Source organism: Naegleria gruberi, assembly GCF_000004985.1.
Source record: "Naegleria gruberi genomic scaffold NAEGRscaffold_33, whole genome shotgun sequence".
Lineage (NCBI taxonomy): Eukaryota > Heterolobosea > Eutetramitea > Acrasida > Naegleriidae > Naegleria > Naegleria gruberi.
In genome coordinates, this window is record NW_003163294.1 from 241,649 (window position 1) to 256,547 (window position 14,899).

Consider the following 14,899-nt stretch of genomic DNA (forward strand, 5'->3'; position numbering starts at 1 on the left):
AGCTTGAGTTTACAAAAAAATGACCGAAAGAGAAACTTGTCTTCGTTTGCATTTTCCATTGTGGCAAGGTGGAAATAATCCTGCCTATTACTTTGGTGCTTCTTTATTGGCATGGCTAGCCCCCCAGAATACCACTGATGTGATTGAAACAGTGAATGTTACTGAACCTTTGGACGAAACTAATTGCTCATCTTTGGAAAAGGTTGAAGGTATAGTTGGTAAACATGAGATTCAACAACAACTCAGTAAGGCCAGATATATTATTGAACAACATTCTCCAGAAAAGATTGTCACTCTTGGAGGTGATTGTTTAGTTGATTTGGTTGAATTTGCACATTTATGTGAGAAATATGGAGATGAATTAGGAATTCTTTGGATAGATACCCATCCAGATGTAATGACATCAAAGGAGTTTCAACACGCCCATGCCATGGTATTATCTGCATTGATGGGAAAGAATGACGAATGGTTAGTTGACTATGTCAAGAAACCAATTGCATCCAATCGAGTTATGATTGCTGGTTTAAATAATGAAACTGAGTATGAAAAGCAATTCATTAAGGATAATTCTTTGAGAGTTTATAGACCAGAGGATATCAAAACGAAATTGGGATTAATCAAAAAGTGGATAGCTGAGGAAAAGATCAAATATTTGGCAATTCATATAGATTTGGATGTATTAAGCACAATGCACTTTAAATCACTTTTATTCTCAAATCCAAATGTCCCTCTTAACCACTATGATGGTATTGCTCAAGGTCTTCTTTCATTAGAAGATGTTTCAGGTTTAATTGAAGAAGCCTCCGAAAATTCTAAAGTTGTAGGATTGGGCATTACAGAATTTTTACCTTGGGATTGTCTGAATTTGAGAAACATGTTGGCAAAGTTTCCTCTGTTCAACAATAATAAATAATCAACAAATAGGGATATCACGGTTTGAATTATTTGCTGTTTATATACAATTAAGCTTCGATTTGTGTATTATTTACATTTTTCATTTCAACTTCATTATCATTTGAATAGTTAGAATCATTGTTAGAAAATAATTGAATGAATAGGTAGGAAAGTGGCTGAGCAAAGCACCAAACATTGCATTCATAATCGAATGATTCATTAACATCTGAGCTGTCTTGCTTTTTCTTTCCCTTTTTTTGAGGAGTTCCATCATTTCCTAGAGAAATTTCATGGAAATCATCATATTCATCGTCGTGTATTTGTTGATGTTCATCAATTGGTGGATTGGGTAACATGGTTGACCCTCTCAATGCACTTAGTCCAGGTATTATCGATTTTCCTATTTGTCTTGGAGAAAGTGATACTTCTACAGGTATCTCAACCTTGTTTTCCTGTATTTCCAAATCGTCAGTCGAGCTACTCTCTGATATTACTGACGTATTAATGTTGACTGAACTGAATGGGTGAGTTGTTGTAATTGTATAATTTGTTGTAATTGTATATTCCTCACTTTCTACAGTATTCGAAACACTAATTTGACTATGAATCAATGGTTGCTCAACTGATTCATCCAAATTAGCAGAAGAATTCCCAAATGATTCATTATGATTAATCGATGATGTTGTTGCTTGTTCTTTCTTTTCAGTTTCATAGTCTAATTGAGCCAAATGCTCAAACATTTTCAATTCATCATCGTTTAAAAGTTGTGGCGATGCTGTTCTATCATTACTGAGTTGAGATTCATCATCACTTCTCCCAACATTATTTGTACTTTCAATTTTCAATTCGGATAGTCGTTGATCATTATCAATTTGTTCTTCTTCATTATCATCCCGAACCACATCAAATGTTTGACTATCATCTGATGATCCATCCATTATTTTGTTTGATTCTTCCATTGTTGTAGTTGAATGATTCGTTGTTGTTGTAGTAGCATCTTCTTCAGCAGCCACAATATCATCACTATCAACCATTACTACACTCTCGGTCATTTACAAAGGGTTTGAGTTGTTGTCTTTTTTTATTTTAGTTGAAAAACTAATAATAGCCAAAGACAAGATCTACGATAATAATATTTGAGGAGAATTGATGCGAAAGTGTGTTGATGATTGAAAGCTGCACTGTAGTACATGACAAACTTCAATCTTATTTTCCAAATTGTTACAAACATGACAATACAGAATGTTTTGGTAATATTTAATTCTGCAATAGTTGACTAGAGTCAATAAAAAAATAGCGCCAAATGATTTCTTGTTTGTGCTCCGATTTGTGGTTGGAAATATTGAGTTTCATTCCTATTGGTGATAGGAAAAGAGAGTGGAAGATGAGAGTGAAGGAAGTGGTCAATTTGGAACGAGTTTGTTCGGAAATTGCTGAAAAAGTGAATTGGCAAGTGGTGTTTTATCAGATTGCCAAAAGGTTGATGATGGAATGTGCTTCCGAATTTTGGATTAATTATTCTTCTTCCTTTCAATTGATGCAATCAATAGAGGAGGAATGTTTATTAGGTAGAAGGGAAGGTAATTTGATTAAGAAGAAGTATGATAGAGGAGAATTGATGGAGATGTTTAATGACTTTAGGAGTGATATTGATTGGAGAAGAGTTGTGAAATTAATATTGCAGGAATCATTTGTGGAGAGCTATTTGGTTCGATTGACTGAAACATTGATATCAAAGATTTATAGTTGTGGATTCTTTTTGCGATGTCTATCGTGTGGATTTGTAACAACTAGAGAAAAGAAAGATTTACTTGAATTTAGGGAAAATTTGAATGAATTCAATCAGGATTTTGTATTGTCCTTTATGAACCAATTTATTGAATCAAAATTCAATTATAGATTATTAGACATTGCTCTTGTCTCAGAATGCATTACAGAATTTGATTATGATGAAATTAGTGAGGATGAGAGATTTAGGAGAAGGTTATTGGATTGGTGGTTTAACATTGCACGAGGTTGTTTCAAAGAATTAAGACAATGTATGAAAAGAAGGAGATTTGGAAAGTATCAAGAATTGAAACTTGTAGGAACAATTCAAAACTCAAATGTTGATAGAAACTACCCGACCTATCATTTCAAAGTTTCTTGCATATTAATGATGAATAATAATTTTCTGATAGCGCTCATAATTCCTCGCAAAATGTTAATGTAATGATGTTCCAAACCTTGGACAGTCAACCTAGGTTTTGAAATCTTTCCCGATTGTAAAGGTTGGAGCTATAAATAGTAGGTTGTAATTGGAAAAATATCTTGTTGAAGGAGAACAAAAAAAACCATCAACTTCAAGACACAAGCCAGAGGCTAGTATTGTTGTTTGGAAGCAATTATAAACATGTTTATATGTTGACATTTCTGTTAGTGGCCTTGAGCATTAGCGGGAATGTCTTCGATATAAACTGTGATATAATCTGAAACATCTCTTATTAAGAGCGAAATAAATAATTTATTTCAATTCTCTTCTTTTAATTTCTGCTTGAATAAGCTTGTTAACATAATATTGGTCATCTCTTATGAAATCCAAGGCATAAGCGTTCACTATGAATGAATCCAAGTACACACTTTGATCAAGAGGCTCCATTGTATTTACACTTCTGAGATCTACAATGCCTTTGAGTGGAAATTCAGCATAAACTGATACATTGTCATCAAAGAAGATCTGCATTACATCATTATCATTTTCATCAATGAGGAAAATCTTACCAGAATGAGTATACATACTATTGGCACACCACCAATAGTAAAAGTCACGAATTAATCTACTCTCACCAGTCTTTGACTTTTCAACGATATTATTGTAAATATCTTTGAAACCACTAATTACTTTTCTAGAACCAAGATTCAATTTTTCCACTGGAGTAAATGAAAGCATTCCATCAACAAATTCCAAATGATTTGGAATGAAATATGCATTCGTAGGACTATTTCTATACACATGACCAACCATTTCATCCTTGTCAGCAAGGATTTGCTTATTTTGGAAAAATTCTTTTTGCAAATCTGTAAGAGAAAAATCAGGATGGCTACCAGCACAAAAACTGTTAAATTCCTCAATCACTGAATCGATATCCTCTTTGGAGCCAAAAGTTCTAATAATTAATTGAAAATCTCTCCTTGTTTCACATAAATGAAGCATTAATTGGAAGAATGCAGGTATAATATTTACAAAATCCTTTTCAGTTGCATTATCTATTGTTACTCCTCTATCCATAGAGCTCTTTCTCAAAAGTAATTTCTTCAATTGTTCAAAATCTCTCTTAAATTCACTTCCCAACTTGGAATCCAAAAATGTTTTAATCTTTTCAGTTCTCATTTGTTTAATTATTGCATTATTCTTTTTACGTTCAATCATTGAAACAGACTCGTCATATTCTGGATACGGATGAACATCATATTCCAAATAATCATAATAACTCTTAATATTTTCATCATTTCCATCATTATATTTAGATTTCAACTCTGGATCCAAAAGTTTAAATTGTTTATCTTCGGAAACAACACCCCACACAGAGGACATGATAATTTGATTTAAAATATCATCCATAGATTTTCCGGCAGCTGCATCAGCAATGAGCATTGTTTTGTTGACATCAAAATGGAGAATTAATTGTTTGTGTTGGAGGGAAGAAGGAGCTTGTTGGGACATTTTTTTTGAATAATAAATAGATTACAACATTTTATTCTACATCATCACTATCTTCATCATCGCTATCTTCCAAAAGGATTTGCAAGGCCTCTTCTTTGGCTCTATTCTTTCCTGAATTCATAAATCCAAAGAAATCATCATCTTGTTTCACTTTGGATGAACTTCTCTCAATTTCATAATCTTGGAGAGAGGTTGAATGGACTTTCATGATTTCATCCTTTTCAAAATCTGATAAATAAGTTAGTACAATTACATCGCCATCACTGAGATTGATTCTTCTCATTAAGTGAACTGGTTTTTTGATTTCTCCATGTTCTTCGACTTTTTCTATTGGTTTATCCTCTTCTATTCTAATGATTCTACTGTCACCAAAGCTGAATTTGGACACTATGAATTCAGATACTGATCCAGAAGTATCAGAAATTGAGAGAATTCCTGCTTTGAAAGTGTCTACAGTATCCCATGATGAAATTTGAGAAATATTTACAATCAACTCCTTAGCTTCCATATATTCAAAATTACTTTCTGACCCTCTCTCAACGATCTTTCTCAATCTTACAATGATATGAAGTGGTGGAGGAATAACAAGTTTCTTCTTCTTTGCCTTTGGATCAATAACCTCAGGAGCAGAGGACAGCTTTTCATAAACATCGACATCATTATCCGTTAGTATCTTTACGGCAATTACCTTAGTATCTCTCCATCTTAGCTTTCCAAGAGATTTGTTCAAGTGAATTTTATCAGAGTAAACCTTGGTCATTCTCTTGAAACCTCCAGTGAAAGTGCAATCTCTTATTTGAAGATATTTGATATTTTCTACACTCTTGAAAGCATCAAGAGTTTTGAGTAAATAAATTTTCAAGAACTCCAAAGACCAACTTTCAGAAGCTGTTATATTGGTATGGTGATAAATTTGGTTTTCATTCTCATTCCTAAAATATGAAAAGTGTTAAAAAAGTTAATAATTGAAACGTACAATATTCTTGAGGAACAAGTTTTTGGTGGGAAGTTGTGAACCAAATTAACTTTGACATGTATTTGGTTATTCAAAGGAGGCTTTCCAATTTCAATATATATTGTCTTTTCATTTGTTTGTTCGATCAATAAGGTAGAGAGGAGAGTTTCTTCATCCTTTATAATTTCTCGAGGTCTTTGGTTATGACATCCCCTAAATCTGAAATTATAGACATTGTCATACTGCCAATTTTCCTTTTTGAACTTTTGGGATAGTTTAGATTTGCTACCAATATTAGCAGATAAATTATTTTGTACACTTACATTATTTTAAGAGATGCCTCTTGGTCAACCTTTAACTCGAACATGTTAAGATAGTTGAATATTGGGCGTTCAGTCGTTTCATCATAGCCAGTATTCTTGGCTTCAATTTCAATGAACTTGATATCGACCTCCTTTTCTATGGAAAGCTTGATAATAATCTCTATTCTTTCTCCATCACCAATATCTAAATCAGAGAGACTCTTTGTAGAATCCTCGTTTTTAAAGAATTGCTTCTTTTGCTTTCTTAACATCACACATTCTTTAATCCAATTTTCACCTCCATATTTATGCAATTCTGATACAATACAATGAGAAGAGAACATTTCATCGAGAATTTTCTTCTTGAGTTGTTCCAGAGTGAAATTCAAATCCACTCGTACAATTTTTTCTCTATCTCCAAACTTTACAATTACAATATCTTCACAATCTTCGTTGGTTAGAGCTGCCTTGACGTTATGCTTTTGTCTTTCCAACTCCTGATATAATTCCTCTATTATAGAGAATTCATTGAATTCAAATTCTAGCCCTATGGAATCAAAGCCATCCAAAAAGTTTAGCATTTTCTTGTTCATATCTGTTACAAATATTGGCTTTTTGTTCTTATATCTGAGGTATGCCTTTAAAGGAAGGTCATCAATATAACCCATTCTTATTTTGGCCTGTCTGATAACATCTCCAATTGACATATCTACTCGGTATTCAATATCGAAAATGTTAGAATCCGTAAGTGTTTCATACATGGCACAAGTGACAGTCAATTTTTCAGGTGTGCTAAGGTTGAATCTTGGATCTGATACTGAGTGATCTGATTGATCCTCACTAGGCAGAACCAAAAGATACAAATATTTTGACTCCTTATCGCAATATTTTCTGATCACTAAATCATCATCGTCAGAGTTTTTAGGAAGCGTTTGGTCTGAAATGGAATAAACTTTTCCTTCCTTGTTGAGCACTCGGAGTGAGAATGTATCGCCAAGCTTATCACCAAACTTTTCTCTAGTGATTTGATAAAATTCATCTATGTTAGAATCGTAATGAAATTCGAAAGATCTATATAAATTCTTCAAGTCTGATAAGTTGATTGGTGCTAGATGATTCTTCTCCACGGAGAAAAAGTTTGGAAGATAAACTACAGCTGTTCCAGTATTTTCTCTAAGAGAGTCTGTTTGCCTCTTCATGTCAACCTGTTGTTCCTGATATTCTCTCATTACTTTAATTCCTTCATTCTCCCTATCAATATCATCTTTGAAATAAGATGGTATTGGAAAATCAAACTTGGTATTTTCGAAATCCATTTCCTTTCGTTTGTAGACCAACATGTATGCAGAGGCTCCCTTTCCACCATAATACTTTGGAATTTCCTCCTTTGGATCGATTTCAAAAACTCTCTCATCATTAAACTCGAACCAATGAGTTTGTCCTTCGAACTCCATTGCAAATTTCTTCTTTTTCTTTTCATTAGAAGTGTCCTCCTCTTCCAATAATCCAGTTCTTCCCTCCATTAAATGATCATGAATTAAGGAATAGTAGTGTCCACTATATGGACTACCACTGTGTATAATTATACCTATTAATTCATACTCCTCTGGTTCACCTGGGTACTCTTTATATGGTGACATGTCTAGTACTGATTCAAATTTGATTTCCTTTTTAATTTTAATTCTGGACTCGGTTTTGAAGTCATAATCAAATCTTGTCAAGCTAAAGAATATTATTGGTGGGATAGCTCTCAAAGATGTGTTTCTAAATGCAAGATCCACCTGCTTGTTACATTTAGAACATGAATATTTGTTGTTTCCTTCGAATCGTTCAACTTCAACAAATTTTTCAAGACTTTCTCTCAAAGTATTTTCTACAGTGATAGTAATATCGTAGAAATCCTCTTTTACACAGCTTGTATTTCCACATTCATTGCAGACAATCTTATTTACAGACACTCCTGCAAAGGTGTTCTTAATAAAATTGTCAATTTTCATTTTGGACAATTTAGTTTCCAAAGCACTGAAAAATACTCTACTCAATTCTTGAATATCATGTTGTACAGAAACTTGCCTAGATCTCCATCCAAATGCATCCGTTAGCTCTGTAGTTTCAATTGAAGGTTTCTCAATAGCCATCATGTAAGAAAATAATTTTTGCATTACAAAGAGTAAATTAGGTTGTTTTTGAGCTTTCTTTTTCTTGACAATCCTCTTACTTGAAAGTTTTTCATCATCGACTGAACATGGAATGCACGTATTGTCAAACAATGATCCAATCACACCATCTCGAGGTGGTATGAAATCTTGCATTGTTGATTGTCTTTCTTGTTCTTCAAAGAGCCACATGATCATGTTTTCCTGAGTTCTGGTGTTCACATCTGTTGATCCAAAGGTAGGTTCTACAAATTTATGAAAGCATCTATTAATTAGACTGATTTCAAAACCCATATCAATCAATTGGCCATAATACGGAAAATCAGCAAAATCAATAGTAACATCCTCATATTCAGAATCAGATTGTTTTCCACTAACTTTCTTATATTTTTCCAAATTTAAATTCAAAATATTTGATCTAAAATGTGGGATCATATACAATATCTGGATCAAAGAGTTCAAGTAGCATGTAGCACCTCTTCTCAAAATTAAATATTGATCATGAATGTAATAGTACATACTGATTTCTAAGCCCAACAAAATTCGAAGCTTGTCTTTTTAATTGATCCATAGAAGTTGAAACTCTGTAGGACTGATTAACTCCTTCCGATTCACTTGATGATGCAACATGTTGTTCAAACTCATCCATACCTCCAGCACCTGCAAAAATATCACCAAACAATTCAGACATTTTTTCTATTGGTATTTTTAGATGTAATTTGCATGGAAAGTTGAACTTTGATTCAATACTGAAATCACAAGTTACAACATTTGTTTGCCATGGGAGATGACTTTTTTTAATTATTCAATTCTTAATCCCAAAGTGACCTTATATGCATGCATATGATTCATGCACAATATCGATGTAACATTCAGATTCTTCCTTAAGGACCACCTCACAATTGTAAGCCAATCAACATTGAGTCAAAGTGAATGTAACATTGCATTATTTCCTCAACAAAAACCTCAAAAGCTCTTTTCCAAGGTGACTTGTATGACGTTGGCAAAAACATATTTACGGCGTTGAATTTTTATTTTCACAGGTTGCTTCAGTCCACAACCCTTCACAGCTAAAAGATAAACAAAAAAATTCCACGGGTTGCGTTCCAACAATTTTAATAGAGAGTCACTTCTTCTGATTTTTGCTTTTTGTTGATAATACCATTTGAACCCGAAGAGATTTTGACGAGTTGATTTTAATATCTGATCAAGATGTTCGATATTGCTATTGCTAGTCATACACTCGTAACAACATCTACACCCTATGTACTATATTGTATTGCTATAAAAGTTGATGATATTGCTGAATGGAGTTTGGAACGTCGTTACTCTCAATTGAGAGATCTACACACAGAGTTGTCATATTACTATCAAAATTTACCAGATTTTCCACCAAAGGTTTGTTTATTGTTGTTAGATATTTGATGAACTGACATTTTATCATCATTATTATGATTATAATAATAATATTATTATTGTTATTATTGATTTTATATACAGTATTGGAAAGGAAACTTTAAAGAACAAAAGATCTCTGAGAGACAAACATTACTCAATCAATACTTTAAAACTCTTACAAGAAGAGATGATATTTTCAAACCGGGTATGATTCCTCTCTTTGTTCTTCAATTCTTCTCCTCTCCAACACCTGTAAAGGAGGCATACCAGAACACATCCATAGTCATTCGTAAAAGTAGTGAAAAGTTAATTCAAAACGTACTTGGAGAATCTGATAAATCAGCAGCCAGTCCTTCTAGTAGCAACAATAAGAAAGAAGGATCTTCTGGACCTAGAAAATCAGGTGCTTCCGACTTGGAATACGAAAAAGCTATCAATGATTGGAGTGTTGATGATGTCGCTTCTTGGATCCTTCTTCTCAATCATCAATATAACAGTAATAATTCAATTATTCAATCCAAATTCACAGAAGTTTTAAAAACTGAGTCAATCGATGGTAGCGTTTTAATTTATTTAACAACAAGAGATTTTGTCAAAATGGGTACTAGAATTAGTGTACAAACAACTCCTCAGGTGAATTCAGCTGTTTCAGATGCTTTTGCAAGTGTTATTATAGAAAATATTTTGCGAGTGAAAGAACAACAAACAGAATCTGGTCTCTACAGAATTGACAAGAGAGACGAAATGAATGATGAAGATGAAGATTATGAAGATGATCGTACACCATCATACATGACAACAACAACAACTACAACAACTGCTCAAGCTAATGATGATTATGACGATGACGATGATGATGATTTGAAGCAGGATTTAATTGGAACTGTTGTCACTGGTTCTACAACTTCAAGATCTGATACTACATCAATTAGTACACCTACTGGTCAAAGTTTTTCTGGTCGTATTTGTCCTGAATTTAACTTGGATAGTGAATTAACAAAGGAGGAACAAGAAAGTTACAGTTATTGTATGAAAAAGATTATGAATTTGAAAGATCCTGTACCAGAAAGTATTAGAAGAAGATTATGTCAAGATCTTGTTATTCCACAAAGATTCAAATTTAAATATTTGAATCCAAGTTCAATTCCTCAAGAAGTTTTAATGATGAATAGTCGTAGAAAAGAAGGTCCATATCTTAAAATCAAGTTAATCATCACAGAATTAGGTGAAGGATTTACTCACCGTACAATCCGTAGATTGGGTTCTTTAGTTGGTCACAATGAAATCAAGAGTTCAGAGTTCGGTCTTTTCCACAGTTCACTCATTATTGGACCTGTACAATTAGAATGGACAGATAACTCTATTGTTGTTCCAAGAAAGGAGAAGAGTAGTTCAAAGGCTGTTTTTGCTGTTGATGTTTGTAAAATTAGAGGTCAAGAAAATCTCAATGATGTTTATGACAAATTAGCTCACTTTTGCACGTTTTGGAATGGCCATCGTCTCTACGTACAAAAAGATACAAATTGTCAACATTTTGTTGTTGAACTTCTTAAAGCTATTGGTGTTTACAATCAATTTAAAAAGAATATTGAATCAACAATCTTAGGAAAGTACTTGAACAGACTGAGGGAATATGGTACATGTGAAATGTCTTATATCATTCCTGAACATTTAGCTCAAAGAATGTTAAAGGAATGTAAGGATGAAATTTCTTCACAGCTCAAACAACTCTTACAAACTTCTCTCAAAGGAAAGGAAATTATTTTCGATTCTCATTGTGTTCTCGATGAATATTATGAAACTGTTTTGAGGATAGAACCAACTTACTTTGATTTGGGTGATCACAAGAAAGAAGAAGAACTTCTTAAGGCATACGATCGTGCTTTCTGGCTTAGACGTCAATCAACCAAAATGGCCAATGATCCAAGAGTTAAACCACTTCATGATCCATGTCCATTTGATACAAATGGAGGTGCAAATACTGTTAAGGAAGGTGCTTTTTATCTTGGAGATTACGCACCAGAATATCCAGTACCAACAACTGTTCTCAATCAACTCAAACAACAACGAAGGAGGTAAAAAACTTTGTAATTTATGTAAATTTATTGAGTTCTTCTTGTTTTAGTACTGGAAAGATCATATTAAAAATAGACCAATACAATTCAAACAAAAAAAATGCAAATAGTAGTTGTCTTTGAAGATAGTGGTGATATTTTTAATTTTGATGTGGATCCCAAGTCGGATAATGTTGAGAATTTGAAAGCACTTTGCGAGATTGAAACCAAAATACCAATTTTGCAACAGGAAATGTTCTATCAGAATTTCCCTCTCAAAGACGATAATTTATTGGAAAAGTATGCCATTTCAGAGTCTGACATTATTGTTTTAAAAAAGAAGGCTCCACCAAGACAATCCCATCCAACTCCACAATCTCATCAATCCAATGTAAATAGAAATCAACCACAACTAGTCGGCACTAATAATGTTGTCACTGAACAACAATTGCTTGACATATTCGGTGGTATTAATCATACTCCTCAATTAACCAGACAACAAGAACTTGAAAGAAGAATACAAAACAATCCATTCGATATTGAAGCACAAAAATTATTGGAAGAGGAAATTCAAAGAAAGGAAATTGAGGAAAATTATTTGCAAGCTCTTGAACATACTCCTGAAACCTTTTTTGCTGTTCATATGTTATATGTTCCAGCTAAAATTAATGGTCATGACCTTAAGGCTTTTGTCGATTCAGGTGCTCAAATGTCAATCATGTCAAAACAATGTGCTGAAAAGTGTGGATTAATGAGACTTCTAGATAAGAGATATAAGGGTGTTGCAAAAGGTGTTGGATCTTGTGAAATTATGGGAAGAATTCACTTGACTTTGATGATTCTTGGCAAAACAGCTCTTCCTGTTACAATTACAGTTTTAAATCAAACAGGAATGAGCTTTCTGTTGGGCTTAGATATGCTCAAAAGGCACCAAATGATGATTGATTTGAAGGATAACTGCTTACGTGTTGGTGATGAACAGATTAAATTCTTGCCTCAAAATGAATGTCCAAATGAAATGACTGATTTGGAGAGTCCAAAACCGACTTCTGCTGATATATCCAGACCGAATCCATTCGATATGACTCCTTCCAATTCTAACAATACAGAAAGAGAAATAGTCATAACACAATTGATGGAAACAATTGGAATAGATAGAGAAAGCGTAATGAGGGCATTGGAAATGGCAAAAGGTAATGCTGAAGTTGCAGCCTCAATTCTTTTTGACATGAAGGAAAGAATGCAAAAGTAAATATTGTACATAAGCCTAGATTGTTTTATTGTATATTTACACTTAGATGTTCTTTACTTTCAGTGGAGCTCTTTCTTGATTATTGTTGCTTGGTTGTTGCAAATAGAGATTCTTATATTTTCTCAAATCCAAGTTCTCCTTTTCTAATTGTAAAATGTCTCTTGAATAAGTATTCTTAATTAATTCGTGGTTTTCTTCCTCCAATTCACGAATTCTCTTTTCCATCTCCACAAAATCTTCATTACATCTTCCTAACTCTGATTGTTGGGTTATTACTTGTTCGTGAAGCAGCTTGTTTTGAGCTGTCAACTTTTCAATCATGTCTGACATGGCAGTAAACTTTTCTTGCTGTTGGAGCTCTTGAGGTCTTGCAATACTTCTCTTTTCGTTTAGCATTACTTCATATGTTTCCTTAGATCTCTTCAGAATCAAGTTGGAAGCCTCTAATTGTTCAACCTTGTCCTTCATACCTTTCATATCTTCAACTGTAAGTTTGAGATGATCATTTTGCTTGAGAAGAGTTTCAATTGTAACTTCATTTGAGAGTCTCTTGGCTTCACTCTTTTCCAAACTAGATTTTAAGAGATCAATCTCTGCAGTCAAATTATGAATACGTTCGTTGAGCTCTGATGTGTCAGATACTGAGACTGCTGGTCTTGAGGACAGATAATCATTAACACTTTCCAGTTCTGTAATTGTCTTCTTCAAATTTTGATTATTTCTTTCTAGGTGATCAATCTTTTGGGATTGAGTAGTAAGCAACGAGTTTAACCTTGTATTAGCTTCTGTGAGTTCAGAATTACGAGTTTGCTCATTGAGGAGGTTCGACCCAACAATTTGTAACTCTGCTTCCTTTTGTTTGAGAGTAACAATTTGACCTTCATAAATATTAATTTGTGATTGCTTTTCTTGGTTGTCTCTGATTGCTCTTTGAAGTTGGTCTTGTAGTTGATCGAGTTCAGCAGCAAAAGACTTGGTTTGCTCTTCACGTTCTTCCAAAGAACGGATAGCAGCATGTAATTGAAGAGTGGCTTCCTCCAACTTGCAAGAAATATTTTCACAAAAAGCTGACTTTTCTTTGAGTTCTGATTCCACTGCTTCACAATGTTGTCTTCCACTGTTGAGTTCTTCACTCAAATGATTAATATCAGATTGCTTGTTATCAATTTCTGACATTAATTGCTTATTGTGAGCATCTAATTGGTCAAGAGCAGACTCTAACATCTTTGTGTGGTTTGTAGCAGATTGGTATTCTTGAATAAATGCAGATAAGTGAGCTTGTTTTTCTTCATTTTCTCTTGTGAGTGTTTCATTAATTTCTCTATACTTTTCAGAAGCTTCTCTTTCTCTTTCGAATGAATTTTTCACTTCTTCAAGCTCATTTGTCATTCTTTCCAAGTCTTTGAGCAACTTTTGTTGATTCAAAATCTTTTCTTGATGTCCCTCAAGCTTGACATTCTTTTTCTTCAATTCTTTGAGCTCCTTATCAAGGACTTGTTGAGTCTTTTGGAGATCTGATTTCTCTTGAGTGATTTTCTTACACTTCTCTTCAATCTTTGCATACTTCTTCTTCATATCAGCTATTTCAACAGCAAGTGGATTCTTTTTCTTTTCCTTCTCAAGTAAATTCTTTTGCTTCAAGATATCTTGATTGGTATTGTTAATTTGATTAATAACATCTCTGAGGTAGTTATTTTCATTTTGGAGTTCGCCCAAAACACTATCTCTTTCAAGAATACCTTGTTCCAAGAAGAATAACTGTTCTTGGAATTGCATGAGTTGTTGTTGAGCTCTGATTTCAGAAGGGTCAGTGGAAGAATGGGATGAATGAGTGGAAGTGTTTAACAATTGATTTTGATCTGAAATAACACTGGAATTAGATGTTGGTGTGACAGTAGGGGTAACCTTTTGTGTAGGTTGCTTTGGAATGTTTGGTTTCTTTCTCAGTTTTGAATTATCAGCATTGTTAGTTGAGTTAACCATAGATGTATTTGGTTTAATTGCTGGAGCAGTAATATTCGAAAGGGTGGATTGACTAACAGAAGCTCTTCTAGAAATACTCTTTCTAGAAGCCAAGCTTAATCTGTTTGATGAAGCACCAGAGGATGTTGTGGAGGAAGATGATTGGGAAAGTCTTGACGAATTCATATTAGTGGACGAAACAAATGATTTCTTATCATTCAAA

The 14,899-nt window shown here is 33.6% G+C and overlaps 7 protein-coding genes across 7 annotated transcripts; 3 read left to right on the forward strand and 4 right to left on the reverse strand.

Annotated features, from left to right (window-relative positions):
• Positions 1 to 19: 19 nt before the first annotated feature.
• NAEGRDRAFT_50209 (uncharacterized protein) lies at positions 20 to 913 on the forward strand (the record flags this gene model as incomplete). Its single annotated transcript, XM_002675498.1, has 1 exon — positions 20 to 913. The coding sequence occupies one exon, from the start codon at positions 20 to 22 to the stop codon at positions 911 to 913; it is 894 nt and encodes a 297-aa protein (XP_002675544.1).
• Positions 914 to 962: 49 nt separating this feature from the next.
• NAEGRDRAFT_69268 (uncharacterized protein) lies at positions 963 to 1,928 on the reverse strand (the record flags this gene model as incomplete). The annotated part of the gene is made up of 1 exon (XM_002675582.1): positions 963 to 1,928. The coding sequence occupies one exon, from the start codon at positions 1,926 to 1,928 to the stop codon at positions 963 to 965; it is 966 nt and encodes a 321-aa protein (XP_002675628.1).
• A 269-nt stretch (positions 1,929 to 2,197) lies between these two features.
• NAEGRDRAFT_69269 (uncharacterized protein) lies at positions 2,198 to 3,106 on the forward strand (the record flags this gene model as incomplete). Its single annotated transcript, XM_002675499.1, has 1 exon — positions 2,198 to 3,106. The coding sequence occupies one exon, from the start codon at positions 2,198 to 2,200 to the stop codon at positions 3,104 to 3,106; it is 909 nt and encodes a 302-aa protein (XP_002675545.1).
• A 291-nt stretch (positions 3,107 to 3,397) lies between these two features.
• On the reverse strand, positions 3,398 to 4,468 carry NAEGRDRAFT_50211 (uncharacterized protein; the record flags this gene model as incomplete). Its single annotated transcript, XM_002675583.1, has 1 exon — positions 3,398 to 4,468. The coding sequence occupies one exon, from the start codon at positions 4,466 to 4,468 to the stop codon at positions 3,398 to 3,400; it is 1,071 nt and encodes a 356-aa protein (XP_002675629.1).
• Positions 4,469 to 4,604: 136 nt separating this feature from the next.
• On the reverse strand, positions 4,605 to 8,701 carry NAEGRDRAFT_80262 (ubiquitin specific protease; the record flags this gene model as incomplete). The annotated part of the gene is made up of 4 exons (XM_002675584.1): positions 4,605 to 5,529; positions 5,574 to 5,837; positions 5,876 to 8,428; positions 8,532 to 8,701. 4 exons carry the CDS (start codon positions 8,699 to 8,701, stop codon positions 4,629 to 4,631), a joined length of 3,888 nt encoding a protein of 1,295 aa, XP_002675630.1. The 3' UTR covers positions 4,605 to 4,628.
• Positions 8,702 to 9,104: 403 nt separating this feature from the next.
• On the forward strand, positions 9,105 to 11,509 carry NAEGRDRAFT_80263 (PX domain-containing protein). Its single transcript, XM_002675500.1, has 2 exons — positions 9,105 to 9,408; positions 9,511 to 11,509. The coding sequence occupies exons 1-2, from the start codon at positions 9,223 to 9,225 to the stop codon at positions 11,485 to 11,487; spliced, it is 2,163 nt and encodes a 720-aa protein (XP_002675546.1). The 5' UTR covers positions 9,105 to 9,222; the 3' UTR covers positions 11,488 to 11,509.
• Positions 11,510 to 12,756: 1,247 nt separating this feature from the next.
• Positions 12,757 to 14,862, reverse strand: NAEGRDRAFT_69273 (uncharacterized protein; the record flags this gene model as incomplete). Its single annotated transcript, XM_002675585.1, has 1 exon — positions 12,757 to 14,862. One exon carries the CDS (start codon positions 14,860 to 14,862, stop codon positions 12,757 to 12,759), a length of 2,106 nt encoding a protein of 701 aa, XP_002675631.1.
• Positions 14,863 to 14,899: the final 37 nt, after the last annotated feature.

Coding starts and splice junctions, on each gene's coding strand:
- NAEGRDRAFT_80263 (XM_002675500.1), top strand. CDS start 9,223: ATGTTCGATATTGCTATTGCTAGTCATACACTCGTAACAACATCTACA. Junction 9,409..9,510: donor TACCAGATTTTCCACCAAAG/GTTTGTTTATTG, acceptor TTTTATATACAG/TATTGGAAAGGAAACTTTAA.